Consider the following 15984-nt stretch of genomic DNA (forward strand, 5'->3'; position numbering starts at 1 on the left):
ATTTCAGCCCAAACCGACCAAGGATGACCTTTGATCGGGGGTCATCTTTGGGACTGCTCTCGAAAATCTGCGAATAACGAACAAGTCCTAAAGTCTCAAAAATATAGCATATTAAAGGCATTAGAGACTATCAACAAAAACTCCACAAAAAATTGAGATTTAGGGAACATTATAACACTCCGTCATGTTATCATATAAGATTGCAACTAGTTATATTGCAGCGTATATTAACAACATAATACCATTGGCCAAAAGTAATACTTGTATTTATCATCACGCACATACTATATGCAGAATTAATTCCTCAGATTAATTCTCACAATCCTCAAAACTTTAGCAAAAAAAAAATAATCCTTAAAATCAGTCAATCAGAGTACTAAGAAGTAATCAATTAAGTACTAGATAACATAACGTAATATACTCACTACAAGTAACCAAAGCAGCTTAGTATAGTAGCATCTATATTAGTTATTTCTGGCAGACATACATAAAAAGCAACACTATTGCATTAGTCATTGAAAATAATATAAATATTCATATATAGCATGGATATATCTCATATAAGCAATACTAACCCAAATGTAACTGTTTCACAAATAATATTAATTACAAGAGCAATATACTCCATACATAATAAAACAATACGGAGTAATAGATCACAATTATAATAATTCCTAGTTTATAGCCTAGGATAATCCATTTCCTAGTTTAAGTATCCATTGAGTAAAGGAAACAAATTACGGAATCAGTGCACGAAAAACTTCTTTGAGAAAAGTCGAGACGGTGAAATCAAAACCAAACTTTCCATAATACATTCACATTATAGGCCTTCTCACAGTAATGTATAAACATCAATTTAATAAATTCCATGAAATCATTCATCATTACAATAGTAATATGACTAATCACATACACAACAAAAGATTTCTCCAAACAAAACCACATCATAACTAATGGATACCATATTAAAATTATATTCCGTGAGTGATATCCTTTGCACTATTGACAATATATGCAATCTACCAAGCTTATCACAAGCTACTGACATAACTACGTTTTAGGCAACAACTAATTACAAAAATATTCTAGGCTATAATCAAGTAACCGAAATATATACAAAGATATATTCTTGACTAAAATAAATTAACAATCAGAATAAATCAAATCACAACATTGTCTAAATTTGACATATCAAAAATTCAAATATTTAGAAATCATATCAATCGTCTTTTAGATTGTTAGAAGATATGCAAATTAAACGGAAACACTTATCTCAATGTTGTGTAGACCAATTGACAATAGCCGCGTCGTGGAGAACCACTGAGCTAAAAGACGATTCCGCGCTACCTCCCGGTGCAGTAGACTAGAAGCGGTCGCCCTCTAGGATAAGCACGGCGCCGAATTTTATGTGCACTCACAAACCCGACTGGAACCCAGAATACTTGCCCAGAAAACAAATAGAAAGAATTCGTGTTTAGATATATTTAGAGAAGAGAGAAGACTGATTGTTAATATTCTTTCGGAGGTGAATAAGGTTTATTTATAAGGCAATGGAGGGAGTAAAAACAACCAACAATTAAGGGGAAAATGGTCATCAATCAAGTGGTGTAACATCCACCCCTTAATCCCCAATAAGAGCTAGCTTTTATCAACATTAAAAGGGATAACGGCTAGTCTTTTTGTGACAACATTAATCAGCAATAATGCCCATTAAATTAGCAATAAGAGGAAGCTAAAATTAAAGAATTCCAATAGCCATTAAATCCAAACCGTCAAAAGAATAAGCACCATAACTTCTTTTTTTTTTTTTTTTTTACTTCAAGAACTTCCAACAGCAGCTTAGGTAAGATGTTTGTTTTTCTCATTTTTGTTTTTTTTTAATCACGAATTTCAATTCACTGATCATTGATTTTTTTTTGTTTGTTTATATTTAGGGGGTGTTTGGTATCAAATTAGTAAATGTAAGGGAATGGAAACAAATTAGGAGGGGAAAGGGTAATATATAGTGTTACCCTTACTACTTGTTTGGTATTACTAAGGAAACGTAAACAATGATAACCAATCCTTTTCTTCTTGTTTGGCATAGATAACTTGGAAACAAATACCTTTCCTTCTATTTTTTGTTAGCTTGGCTAACTTTTGCTAAACATTATACAATGTAGAGCAACACTAATTACCATAATATACATACATATATATATATATTTTTTTTTGAACCGATTACCATAATATATCATATGCTAGATATAGGCAAAGTCACATAAATTGCTGATTACAAAAGCATTGAAATTCTAGTATTCTAAAAAAAAAAATTATATAAAAAAAAACATTCAAAAACCATTGAAACATTAACTCCAATAACAACTTAGGACAAAACTTTCTACTTCTTCTTAAGAAGATCAATTGCATATTGTTTCTTCATATTAGTTGGGGCTTGATAGAAGATGCGAAGCTTATGTTCTTCGGCCATGAGAATTGTAGCAACCTCCAAAGCTTCGGATGAAGAAATTCCATCTAACTTCATCACCTCATCCAAAACCTTGTTCACTTTTTCATCCATTATTTGCTCTCTTTCTTCCGCTTTAGACCATGCACTAGCCATAGTCCCAAGATTAACATTGATATTTTCAAATATCTTCCCAAAATTGTTAGATACATCATGGAGGGAGGCCACCAAATCATCATCATCATTCCTACACAAACTCTTCAAAACTACTTTGTTCTTTCCCTTCACCTTAGCCTCCTTTGCCTTTGTAGAACGTTTTCCGGATTGAGTAGTGGAATCACTTGCGGAAGAATGAATCGTAGAAGCCTTCACTTTTTCCATTTTTGAAGGAGTTGAATGATCATCCTCTATCTTCCGTTTTCTAGATTGACTTGTAGAAGAATAAGTGTCCGAATGAGTAGAATTCACATCATCTTCTTCATCACTCTCGACATTCAATGGTTGCTTATCAATCTCTTGATCCATATCTTCTATAGCATCAACAAACGACTCACTTGCATCTCCGGTAGCTTTGTATTTTGCATAAATTTCTGCTAGAGTGTCATAATGAATGAATGAAACTCCAAACAAACCCTTAGCTTTCTTATGAGTCTGCCATATAAGAGATAAAATAATTAAATTAATATTTTTTATGCATATACTAGACCTTAAATTCTGCTAAAATTTCTGATCTAAACTATCTTTTTAAAATTCTGACATAAACAGGGATAAATTGAAGTAGTTTAAATTAGATGAACAGATGCAGCATCAACACTGATTTCTGTGCTACTATGAACCTATGAATCAATAAACGTCAGAACTGTTCAATAATGACATGCAAGGGTACCCTTTAAGAAAAAATATTTCCAGCATTTGGATCTCTTTATTAGCATTTCAATACAATATAAAGGAGGCATTAATGTAATAAAAATACATACACATAACACATTTGTAATCTCTTACTCTATCCAACTTTTCTTCCATCCACCCACCTATTTACTACATCTATCTTTCTATCTTACATTATCAGCCATTTTTACACCCATTCACCTTTCTCAGTATTACCTATGTAAAAAGAATCTACGATAAGAGGAGAAAAAAAATATATCGGAAGGTGTATATCTAATCCAGTTGTTGAGAAAATCAGTAAAATCAGTCTTGAGCTGTAAACTCATTAAAAATTCAGGTAATGAGAGAATATATAAGGCATAATGTAAGGGGGATGCAGCAAGGTAGCAACAAAATATACATTGACTACAGAAGCATATAATACAGAAGCAGTTACCACAGAAGCAGATAATACAGAAGCTGATACTACAGAAGCAGATACCATAGAAGCAGTTCATACCTTTACCTATCCGTCGAACACCGACTTATCAACTTGTAGAATCTTCTTCTCAACATCCCATCCAAATCCTGAGGTGGATAACATTTCCGCCAATGCACTATATTTCTCCGACCAATGCTTGATCCTTGACTCAATGTGGGGAACCGCTCTCAAGCCGCAATTAGGAAGTACACGATTGATCATCTCTTCCAACTTATTCATGTAACCATTCTTAAACCCATTCTCACACTTCCACTTCGGATCACCACTCAACTCATGCAAATATCTTATTAGAACCGTGTCTTCTTCATACGTCCAATACCTTTTATTTTTGCCTCTTCCTCGATTGCTTGCCTCACCCTTAGCTTGACTAGCCTCCATCTACAAAAAAAAGTATGTTAAAAGGCATATTAGAACTCAACATAACAAATTACAAGGCTAATTACAATAGAACATATCATACATAACAGATTATAAGGCATATTTGAACTGAACAGAACATAACATATTATAAGGCATATCATACTTTTTGTGTTATTGACCATGTCTACCTCTCGCCCTCCAATCGTTAAACATATCTTGGGCTAATGTGTTTCTAAAATTGGTCCAATGATCTGAAGTAGCAACACTTGTAATAAACTCCCTCTCATCATCAGAATCACTCTCGGAATCATCATCGGATTCACTCAATTCATCTTCTTTTATATCATCCGTAGGCATGAATTTTCTAATTAGATTATGCAATAAGCAACAAGCCATCACGATACGTCCATGAGTTCGAATAGGGAAAAATGAAGGACTTCTAAGTATACTCCATCTTCCTTTAAGTAGGCCAAAACATCTCTCAATCACATTTCGCGCCCTAGCATGTTTCATGTTATAGAATTCCTCGGCACTTTCGGGTTGTCGATCCGTCCATTCTTTTAAATGGTATCTTTGACCTCTATATGGAGCAAGAAAACCCTCACAATTCGTATACCCTGCATCAGCCAAATAATAATTACCTTCAAAGTTATTAAACAAAATGATTACTACCTACCAAAACTAACAAAACATATATAACTCACAAAAAAAAAAGACGTTCACTTACCTCGAGGTACCCTAAAACCGTTTGGTCTAGAAAGAGCATTTTGAAGTACACGCATATCATGGGCCGAACCTTCCCAACCAGGAAGAACATAAATAAATTGCATATTAGGTGCACAAACACCCAATACATTCATAGCAATTGTTCCTTTTCTTGTTCTATACTTTGGTCGTTCTTGTGAAGGCACATTTACATTAATGTAAGTCCCATCTAATGCCCCTAAACAATTCTACAAAAATAGGAAAAAATATTACTTACAAACAAGCAAAAATAAGAAAATCCTAGCAAAACGTAGGGGCTTTGAAAATACCAATACCTTGAAGGATTTCCACCTTTCATCTTCACAATCATCCGATATTGGTGTGGGATTGTAAAGTAGTACTTCATGCAACTTGAGAAAATCCCTTAGACAAAGGTGAAATTGTCGGCTCACGGTTTCTCCACTTCTAAAGAAGTATTGTCCAATAGACCTATTCTTCTTATGATGAGCCAACGTGTATAAAAACATGGCAACTATCTCTTGAAGCGACATGTTTTTTGTTCCACTCAAACCCCCAATGTCTCTAAGCATCTCACAAATAATATTGAAAGTTCTTCTATTAACGCGAAGCTCACTCTTGCATTTCACATCACTCTCCCTATAAAGCCCTCTCAATACTAACATTTGTAACAATTTTTTGTTTCTTTTCCTTTCTTTTATTTGAACCCCCCTTATTGTAACAACGCAAATTATATACCACATCCAATACATCATCAACATAATAATAACCATTGCAATTACTAATTGTATTTGTTATAGTTTTTTCTTCCTTATAGAACGCATAAGTCGAGCCATTGTACAAGAAACACAACAAATGGAAATTGAACCTGACAAACGGCAAAATTTTCATGATACGTTAGAGAACGAGATGAATGTCACATATTCTATTAGCCAAGATTATAGTCAACTGCATAAAGATTGCGTTGCAACACATCGAGAACTTGAGTATGGGATGCTTTCCCAAGGAGATTAGTAATCATGAGCTAGTTTATTTGAATATTTCTCTTATGATTGACTAATAATATTAACTATCTACTCCTTTTCCTGCATCTGATTTTCATCAAGCACCCACAGAAGAAGTCATATGGACCAAAGCTGAGGGTCTGTATAATTGGTTTTATTTTTACTTTAGCTTTAGTGTGGTATCTATTGTTAAAGCTGCCTAAATCGTTGCAAAGGGGATATTCTGGCTTACCTAGTGCAAATATGGACTTGTAGTCCCACCACTCAATGTTTCTGTCAAGTCTCAGTCATATTTTTCTTAACCAATCTGAACAATTGGACTATACTTTGATTATGATTTCATGAATTCAAGGGAAGAATATTATTGCAATTGCTTAAGCTTTTAGAAATCATTGGAAGAAATCAAAATTCTAAACAAGCAACTTCCTAATGCACTTAAAATCCAAAAAAAATCCCCAACTATACAATCAACCCACCAAAAGTAAACCAAAATCATGGAAAAAATTGGGGGAGTAACACAAAATAACCAGCAAAAAAATGCAGCAGTAGAAATCCTAAGACATCAGTTTGTATTACTAGTAAGCATAAAATCAAATTTGGGGGAAAAGAAGCCAAATAATAATAGCATAAAATCAAAATTTGCAGAACAAAAAAATCAGTAAGTATTATTTCAACAATACTGATAAAAGAAGCCAAATAATAACAGCAAATTATACCATCTAATTTAAGCCTAAATCAAAATTTGGGGGAAAACACAAAATATACAACAATTACATGCAATAATAGCTATATATACCATCTAATTTAAGCATAAAATCGAAAATTGATATCATGTTAGCAATAATGTCATGAAACAAAAAGCAGGTGATTCAATTGAGAAAAATAAAACTCAAATAAAAATGAAAAATTAGGACAGAAAACCCTAGAAATTAACACCATAAATCGAAAATAGCAATCAACACAAACAAAAAATATGGATCGCAAATCAAATTAAGAGCATGAATCGAAAATATCTCCTAAATAGCAATCTTTCGATATACAGTAGAAAAATCAAAACACAATCAATCAAACAAATTTTATATAAATTCAACACAAACTCAACATCTAGGGTTCTTAATCAAAAAAGTGAGAGATCAAACCTTGAGATTGTGGATTTCTGGAAATTTGAAGTACGAAAATTTAGGGTTCTTCAGCGAAATTGTGGCTTCGATCGATCAAAGTTGAGGATTTTGAGGGGTGATCTGTTGTATGACAGGAGAGAGAATAGATAGAGGAAAGAAAGGGGATTTGTTTCCCCAAATTTTACAGTGGAAACAAAGTAATGGAATGGGTTAGAGGAGGGAAACGATTTCTATTACATAACTCTTTAACCAAACATCTTCTAACGGAAACGGTAACCCGATTCCGTTTCTAGCCCTATAAAAAGCCCATACCAAACATGCTCTTAGGGTTCTTTATTGTGAAATTCGAACTTTTATTTATTATTTTTGAGGTTATGAATGGTTTTATCGATTGATTTTGTCAATTTTGGTACTTTTGTTTCACTAATTAGTGCTTAAATTTTGATGCACACTAACTGTTTGACAAAATTCCCCAATGAATCATATTATTTTATCAATTTTAAATGTAGATAGAAATTAAGTAGAAGTAAATCGATTATATTTTAAAGTAAATCAAAAGACTAAAATAATCACATTGTGATTTTTGTTCAATCAAATTTCTAGATCTAGCGTATGAATTAGATCAAAGTAGACTATTGATTTGTTCGATATTGATTATTGATTTTTTTTTTTTAGTGTTTCAGTTGAAGTATTGCTTTAATTTAATCAAATTAGACTATTTAACGAGCATATATTGAATTTCTAAAATCCACAAATATTTCAAGATCATATATTACTTAGTGAATAATGTGAAGCTATGTATCACTATGAATGATTTTTTCTGGCTTTTCGGTTTCATTAGCTAATTTAGACTAATTTTGGAGCTTAAATTCATGCTAATTGGTCCTATGGATGATTCTTGTGAGATTTACAAGTTGAATTTATAAATTAAGTTGTATTAGTGAGATTACATATACATAATTTAAGGTTTTTTTAAAAAAAAATTAACTAATTTTTAGCTTTCTAATTAATATGGACAGAGTATTGTTTTTGGGAGTTTTCGATTTTTGGTAAAGTAAATGATTTTACATGTAAAGTAAATAGTGTTTTATTTAAAGCAAATGAGATGTATTTGGTTGATGGTGAAGATTAATTAGGAAGATCCTTTTAGTTTTTGGAGATGTAATGTCACATAAGGAATCATGACATTTATGCTGGGGGATCATTGATGTTGTTTGCTCGTATTTCATTGTTTTGATCATGTTTGCATATGTCCTTGGTTTAATTTGATTGTTTACAAGTTAATAAATAAATTTGTTCTTCGTGAAATTCTTAAGTGGTCTCTAAAGTAAACATCAAAATTTATTGTCAGAGTACTGTACCGGAATTTATGGCTGTCAGATTACAAGGAAACTCACCAGTCCGAAAATATGGAAGGCCCCTACTCAAGGTTGCATTAAGGTCAATTGTAATGCTGCTATGAATGTTGATGGATGGGTGGGATTAGGAGCCGTTGCGCGTAATCACATAGGGGAAGTTGTTTTTACTGCAACTCGAAGGGTAAGAGCTTACTGGCCTCCAGAGCTAGCTGAGTGCAAGGCTGTCCTATTTGCAATCAAGACTACAAAGCAATTTAGCCTCAAGAACATTATCCTTAAATCGGATAACAGTAACATTATCTCAAGGCTTTTGAAGGCTACTACTTTCTTGGCAAATTTAGATTCAATCCTCGATGACATCTTTTTCTTCTGTTCTCACTTTGATTTTACCAAATTAGTCTCATGTAAAGTGGGAGGGGAGCTTTGTTGCTCGCCATTTGGCTCGTCTTTTTCCATACGGGGTGGAACAAGTATGGTCTAATTGTTGTCCTAGTGATGTTATGCCTTATGTACTAATGGACAATTTGTCCCTAATTGATTAATGAAAGCTCCCTCGCTTTTCCTCATAAAAAAAAAAGTGGTCTCTAAAGTAGATAAATAAGAATCTAAAGTGAATAAAAAAGACTTTAGTAAACCTATTAGCTCTAGTGGTAGAGCGCTATGCGGATGCATAGAGGTGTAGGTTCGGTTCCTACATAGGTTATCTAAAATAATAAATATAAAAGTGAATATTAAATACTAAAAAGTAAATCGAAATACTCTACAAGCAAATAAAAAATCTCAAATGTACAGTGAATAAAAATTTATTTTATCTAATAAATAAACCTACGTGGGATTTGAACCCGCATATTTTATGCTCTACTTGTTGATACAAAGAAATAAGTTCCTCTAATATTGATGCTCTATTCTATATATATATTTTCTCAATTGTCAAATTTCATAAAACACGATCATAATTTGAAGTGATCTCTACGGTAAAAAAAAAAAATATAGAGTAAATAAAAAAAAATTCACAGTAAATTGAAATACTCTAAAAGTAAATTAAAAAAATTTCAAAAGTAGGGTGAATAAAAAAAAAAAATTATGGTCTCTAAAGTAAATAAAAAAGAATATAAAGAAAATAAAAATGACTAAATTCAAATTCTAATAGTAAATAAAAAGATCTCAAAAGTAGAGAATAAAAAATAGTTTCGTGGTCTTTGTAGTAAATAAAAAAGACTAAGTAAATAAAATTGACTTTAAAGTAAGAATAAAAAAAATACTTTTAAAAAAAATAAATAAAAGAAGTCGAATCAAAATATTCTAAAAGTAAATAAAAAAAATCATAAAAGTAGAGTGAATAAAAAAAATAGTTATGTCTAATGAATGAACCTACGTGGGATTTGAATCCACATCTTTTGTGCATTTGCACAATGCTCTACCTGTTGAGCTAGCAGGCTAGTGTATAATAAACCTTTAAAGTAAAACAAAATGACTCAAAAGTAAATAAAAAGTTCTCAAAAGTGAATAAACCTTTGTGGGATTTGAACCCACATCTTTTGTGCAAGTGCACAATGCTCTACCAATTGAGCTAGTAGGCTAGTATATATTTAACATTCGAAAAAAAAATGAAAAGTAAATAAAAAATATGAAAAGTAAATTAAAATGTCTATACAATATACGTAGCAAACTCATAAGGTGTTAAGAAATCTATTCATTTCAAGCAGCTCAAATAGATAGATTGATAAACCTATAAAATACTATTCCACCAAAAAGTAATTCAGATTCTACAATCTCGATTGCTCGTATATTCATTAAAGTGAAGCAACATAACTTAAAAGTAGACCAAATAACTCAAAATGTGATGAGCATGTTGCAGAAATGCAGCCAACACAACTCGCCTAAATAGCCAAAGCACAACATTTTATTACCCTCATCGATCTGCAATAATGCCTAACAATTGCACACAAACACACACACGAGTGCACACACGAGTGCACACACGAGTGCTCAAATAGATAGATTGATAAACCTATTAAATACTATTCCACCAAAAAGTAATTCAGATTCTACAATCTCGATTGCTCGTATATTCATTAAAGTGAAGCAACATAACTTAAAAGTAGACCAAATAACTCAAAATGTGATGAGCATGTTGCAGAAATGCAGCCAACACAACTCGCCTAAATAGCCAAAGCACAACATTTTATTACCCTCATCGATCTGCAATAATGCCTAACAATTGCACACAAACACACACACGAGCAGGGGCGGAGCTAGAAGGGGACGAGTGGGGACACTTGTCCCCCCATTTTCAAAAAAAAAAAATTAAATAAAAAAGAAAAGAAAAAAAGAAAAAAAGAAAAAAAAAAAAAGGTGGCCCGTTCATTTCTCTTCTGCAAGCCGCTCGACGCTCGTTCATTTCTCTTCTTCAACCTCGCTCCTCCCTCCTCTCCATAAAGTCGTACCTTGAATTATTCATTGAAGCCGTACTTTAAATTCTCCATTGTAGCGGCTTCTGAGCCTTCCATTCTGCAATGAATCAGCTTCTCAGGTGAAACAGGTATATCAATATTAATTTCGAAATTTTGGTGAAATAGTTCTGTCAATATCAATGTCGAAATTTTGCTTGAAAAACCCTAAACTACAAATTCGTTCCAATTTGGTGAAATAGGTATGTCGAATTTCAATCAGCGAACCATATAATGTGCCGAAGCTTTCATCCTCGCAATTAGGTAAAGTTCTCTGCTCAAAATTCGTGTTTCGCTGAATTTGCCCTTTTAATTTGTCAACGAACCCATCTAATTTACTGAAAATCGGTAAATGTACCCAAAAAATTAAAATTATAACATTTTTGTAGATTAATATGGGGTTCTCTAAAAGAAAAGACTGATTTGTTATTTTTGTGAATTTCATCAGTTAAGCATCATTTGAAGAATTTCCCATCATAAAGAAAGAGATCGAGAAATAAGAGGTTTATGTAGGTATATTTACTGCATGTTTGTCATTATATATACTGCATAGTTTTTAATAATTTTTTCATCAATATTGAGTTTTGTACCCGGATTTTAATATATTATCATGTCTAGAGCAACATTTTAAATCTGCATTGCCTAGTATTTCTCTTAAGAATTGAAACTTGAATGTTGGGTTGAATTGCAAAAGAAGACTCATGAGAGCATCAACAACAGATTGGCTCTTGTTATGAAGAGTGGAAAGCACACTCTTGGTTACAAGGCTGTTCTCAAAACCCTCAGATCTTCTAAAAGTTTGTTTTCTATAAACCCTAATAACCTAATTTTTTTTGGGTGTTTGTTAATTTGATATGGGTTTATCGTATTTTTGAGGGATGCTTTGATTTTTAATTTTTTGTTTAAATTTATAGAAATTTTAGGTATTTTTGATTGTTTGCAAAATGACTTGTAGTAAAATTCGAATGTATAGGTTGTTAATCTGAATTTGTGTATTGAGTTTACTTTAGTTTAATTCACATTTATGCTAAGATGATAGGTAGATGATCAAGTAGTTGGAATGAGATTAATGTTCCTGTTTTTTTTTTTGGTTAAGATTTTTGTCTAATTATATTATATCCATAATCCGTCCCCCCAATTTGTAAATCCTGGCTCCGCCACTGCACACGAGTGCACACATATAACCCCCCCCCCCCCCCCCCACACACACACACATAAACGAGAGATATAACCTGGGATCTATTACTAGCCTAAATGCAGGGTTGTGCTGATAATTGATAACCCGGTGAAAGCGAAAAGCTGAACTTGGACAAAATGAGAGATAAAAACACTTTGAGTTCCATCATAGCGAAATTTTGCCAAGACATACACGACCTCCGTACCTAAAAGGTATGTAAGCTTGCGAGACTTTGCATGCTGCTGCAATTCCATTTGCAAATCTTTCAGGGTGAAATTCTTTCGCATCTGCCCCCATAGATCTGGATCCTGTTGCAACATAGCTATTGGAACTTGGGTAATCGAGTCCTTTTGGAACTTGAATGTCTTTTAGCCTGGCATCTTATAGTGTTGTTCTTACAGAAAATACTGTTGGTGGGTAGAGACGAAGTGTCTCTTGGATAATCATTGTCAACTACCAAAAGAAAGTACAGGGTTACAGAAAAGAGTATTACAAAGCATAAATATACATGCCTAGCAATTGCACACAAATACACACACGATTGTGCAGCTGGGCTTGTACAACAGCAGCTGTAAGCTTGGTAGGACCTCCAGGGCAGTAGCTGCAGCCTTGGCAGGACCTCTAGGGCAGTAGTTGCAGCTTTGGCAGGGCCTACGTGGCAGGGCAATAATAGTCAACACGATCATTCTGCTACCCTAATTTGAAATGCCTAATAGTTGCACGTGCGCGCACGCACACACACACACACACACTCAAGTGAACACATACACATACATTGAGCTAGTAAGATGATTTATGTAACTAGAAGCAATGCAGCATGAGAGCATGACACAATGCAGAACCAGAAAGTACAATCAATCCCATACATCAATAAATTTCAACCAAAGTTAACATCAATAGTTCATCAATACATTTCAATATATATGGAGTAATCTAACCATAAAAATCAACCAAGAAACTATAAAAACGAAACATGTAACTCTGGGGGCAACGACCCATGGAGTAGATAATAAATCGCAGTATCCATTACAGAACCTTCCTCTAAGCTCCTAACTCGATCCACCAACTTCTCTATATCCTCCTGGCATGTCATATAAATGAATATATATTAAGCACTCGAAGTATAAAAATTACTCAAAACTGATAGTCACAATCAAATAATCCAAATTGAGTAAAATTACAAACCCTAACTGAATAACAAAATTTACAAACTAATCAAGGTGTAAATTCAACCAATAATTGGTTAAAATGCAACAACCAACTGAATATAAACACTAATTGGTGAATAAAAGAAAGGAAAATACTAGTTTAAACCCTAATTCTAATACTAATTGATTAAAAAAAACGCAATAACTAATTGAATGCAAATCTCAATTGAATCGAAAACAGAATAAACAAAAAACGAATTCAAATTAAATACTCAAACAAATAATTGGGAAACCCAAACTTTCGCAATGAAATTCGCAAAAAGCTTGTTTCAAAATCGAATTAAATCAAAGAAAACAACAAAAATGAAAATAAATCAACTTACCAAACCTTTAATTTGCCTTCGACGTGAGAATTCGCAAAAGATTGGTGAAATCGAAATAGAGAATTTGAAGGAGGAGAGAGAAAATATAATGAAGAGAGAGAAAGAAAATGAAGCAGCGTTAGGAGTGAGAACAAAGGTCATTCAATGCATGAAATTACAAAACTGCCCTTAATGAGGCAGGTGGAATATGGGCCGTTAGATTGAGCGCGATCAACAGTCTAGATGAGTTCCTAGTTCCTATTATAGGACTTGGTTCTCACATGATCCTGAATATATATATATATATATATATATATATATATATATATATATATATATATATTAGAAAAAAACAGTTAATTAACCCCATTTATTTTATTTTTCTCACAATTTTTTTAGTTTCCATCCTTCTTGCTCTTTCATTCCATCTACCTCTTTCTTTGCTTATTTTCATTCATCGCTTGAAACAAATTGTAATTTGAGGACAACATTGTTCAATATCTTTGAAGATTCAATTGAGATAATATATTAGTTTTATCAATAAAATCTCTCCTTTCATTAATCTAAATCGAACATATCCTTAATCTATATTTCTATAGACACCCAAATATGTCTCCCCAAAACCAAACTCAGTGATGAATACCTTTCATGTTTTTGGATTATCGAACAAAGAGAAAGTGTAAAAAGTCTAGTGATGAGGATGTTTTTATTAAAGTATCTATTCTTTCTGTTTTTGAAAATATTTCTTTTCTTACCCTATTTATAAAAAACGTGCATTCCAATTTAGTTTGGTCCATGACAAGGGTCCAATAATAGTGTAGTTGGATAACGATTGAAAAAACCTTTTCAACGATATATTATAAGCCCAATTCCGATGAATAATGAAGAAGTTATGGCCAAATTACTAAACTGGGCCCGGTTTGGTTTTTATATGCAGCCCAATGATCTAGAGGAGGGCCTATTATTAATTATCATTCCTAAAGCTATTAGGATTGATTATAGTCTTCTAGAATACTCTAGAAGGTTCTCTTAAATCCTAATGGAGTTAGGATTGATAATTATGTTTCAAAGAGTTTGAAATTAAATAAAACTACTCCTTTTGAGAATCCTTGTTTTTTACGAAGTGGAATATGTTCAGATATTATTTTCGTGACTCATAATATTTATCCAAATTTTATATGGTTTGATAAATATTGAAATTATCTTTCCAATGATATATTATAATAATAATTTCGAGCAATAACGAAAAAGATATGAATGAGATACGAAACTCTATCCAAAACTGACACCCTTCCACTATTTCGGTCATATCTTTTTATCTACAAAATATTTTAATCTGATTCTAATTGGGTTAAAAAGTAGACTTCAAGATATTTCCAAAGACATATTATATGCCTTATTTGGACTTTTGGATCAAATGATATGATAAAATCAAAATCCGCAAAAACGTCTTGCAGCGGCGGACGACAGGCTTGTCGCGTGGCGCTGCACATTGTCGCGCGACGACATGGGCTATTGCAGCGACATCGTCGTGTTTTATTACTTTTCGAACTCCGATTCTTTTTTTATCTATTCCGGGTTATTTTCATTATAAATAGCGTCCTTAAACCTCCGTTTTTAATCATCAACTCTCATAAAGAATGTCTTGATTCTCTCTTCCTCTTTCTAGCCTAGCCTTTTACAAACACAATTCCTTACACATTAGATCTAAACATACCTAGCCAAGTTCAAAGTTGCCTTTTCCGTATACGTGAAAGAAAGAGATACGAGGCATTCAAGTAAGTGCTTTAATTGTTTAATTGATGTTATGATATCGAAATCATGCTTAGGTTGTTATTTTGATTCCTAGTATCATGTTAGGATGCTTTTCCTAGTATCATGTTAGGATACTTTTCTTATTATGATGTTTAGGGTAAAGAATAAGTTCCTTATATCAATTATGATTTCTATGATGCTTCCTATTTCTTTCCTAATATCATGTTAGTATCATTTTAGGGCTAAAGCTTTGATCATCAATGTTTAGTGACATGCTAGGGTTTGTTATTAATCTTGTTATATCATGCCTAGAATCTTGCTATTAATATTATGCTTTATTGTTAACATGATTATTTTAATTATGATTGTTTTTTATTATGTTGCTTGATTTATATTGTTATTGCTTGATCACGCCTTTTTATGCATGTTTAAAGGAAATTTGTACTTGTAATCACGCTTAATAAGATAATTAATAATCTTGTTTAGGGTTAATTTGGTTATAATTCAAGTGATCGCCAATGATAGTTTTGTTTGTGCATTAATATTCAACCCAAAATAGATTAAACAGGTTTAGGGTAAACCTATTGATTGCATGTTAGTCAGAAAGCGCACATGAATACGAGAAGAATAAAGTAGAGGCCTATTTTTAGGGCAGATTCTTTCTCTTTTAGATTGCTTTTGTACCTTCATCCCCGAACTTCCAGTCTTGGT

The 15984-nt window shown here is 32.7% G+C and overlaps 1 protein-coding gene and 1 long non-coding RNA gene across 5 annotated transcripts; both read right to left on the reverse strand.

The window, feature by feature from the left end:
• Window positions 1-1898: 1898 nt before the first annotated feature.
• On the reverse strand, window positions 1899-7330 carry LOC110713129 (protein ALP1-like). 4 transcript variants are annotated; one of them, XM_021891596.1, is made up of 5 exons: window positions 7042-7313; window positions 5216-5766; window positions 4903-5128; window positions 4339-4792; window positions 4147-4193 (listed from the first exon to the last, which is right to left on the reverse strand). In XM_021891596.1, exons 2-4 carry the CDS (start codon window positions 5669-5671, stop codon window positions 4347-4349), a joined length of 1128 nt encoding a protein of 375 aa, XP_021747288.1. In that variant the 5' UTR covers window positions 5672-5766; window positions 7042-7313; the 3' UTR covers window positions 4147-4193; window positions 4339-4346. The 4 variants fall into 4 exon arrangements, with proteins under 4 accessions (XP_021747290.1, XP_021747289.1, XP_021747288.1 ...); XM_021891595.1 differs by having other exon boundaries at window positions 5216-7313; XM_021891598.1 differs by lacking the exons at window positions 4339-4792; window positions 4903-5128; window positions 5216-5766 and adding an exon at window positions 1899-3097 and having other exon boundaries at window positions 3834-4193; window positions 7042-7330.
• A 5516-nt stretch (window positions 7331-12846) lies between these two features.
• LOC110713146 lies at window positions 12847-13747 on the reverse strand. Its single transcript, XR_002509781.1, has 2 exons — window positions 13540-13747; window positions 12847-13089 (listed from the first exon to the last, which is right to left on the reverse strand). It is a non-coding gene; the product is annotated as an uncharacterized LOC110713146 (long non-coding RNA).
• Window positions 13748-15984: the final 2237 nt, after the last annotated feature.

Source organism: Chenopodium quinoa, unplaced genomic scaffold (assembly GCF_001683475.1).
Source record: "Chenopodium quinoa cultivar QQ74 unplaced genomic scaffold, ASM168347v1, whole genome shotgun sequence".
Taxonomy (NCBI): domain Eukaryota; kingdom Viridiplantae; phylum Streptophyta; class Magnoliopsida; order Caryophyllales; family Amaranthaceae; genus Chenopodium; species Chenopodium quinoa.

What these genes read in the sequence shown, in the direction of transcription:
- LOC110713129 (XM_021891596.1), bottom strand. Translation starts at nt 5,671, where the DNA reads ATGGTTATTATTATGTTGATGATGTATTGGATGTGGTATATAATTTGC. An exon ending in AAAGGTGGAAATCCTTCAAG is followed by an intron (nt 5,129 to 5,215) that starts GTATTGGTATTT and finishes CTATTTTTGTAG; the next exon opens with AATTGTTTAGGGGCATTAGA. An exon ending in CGGTTTTAGGGTACCTCGAG is followed by an intron (nt 4,793 to 4,902) that starts GTAAGTGAACGT and finishes TGGCTGATGCAG; the next exon opens with GGTATACGAATTGTGAGGGT.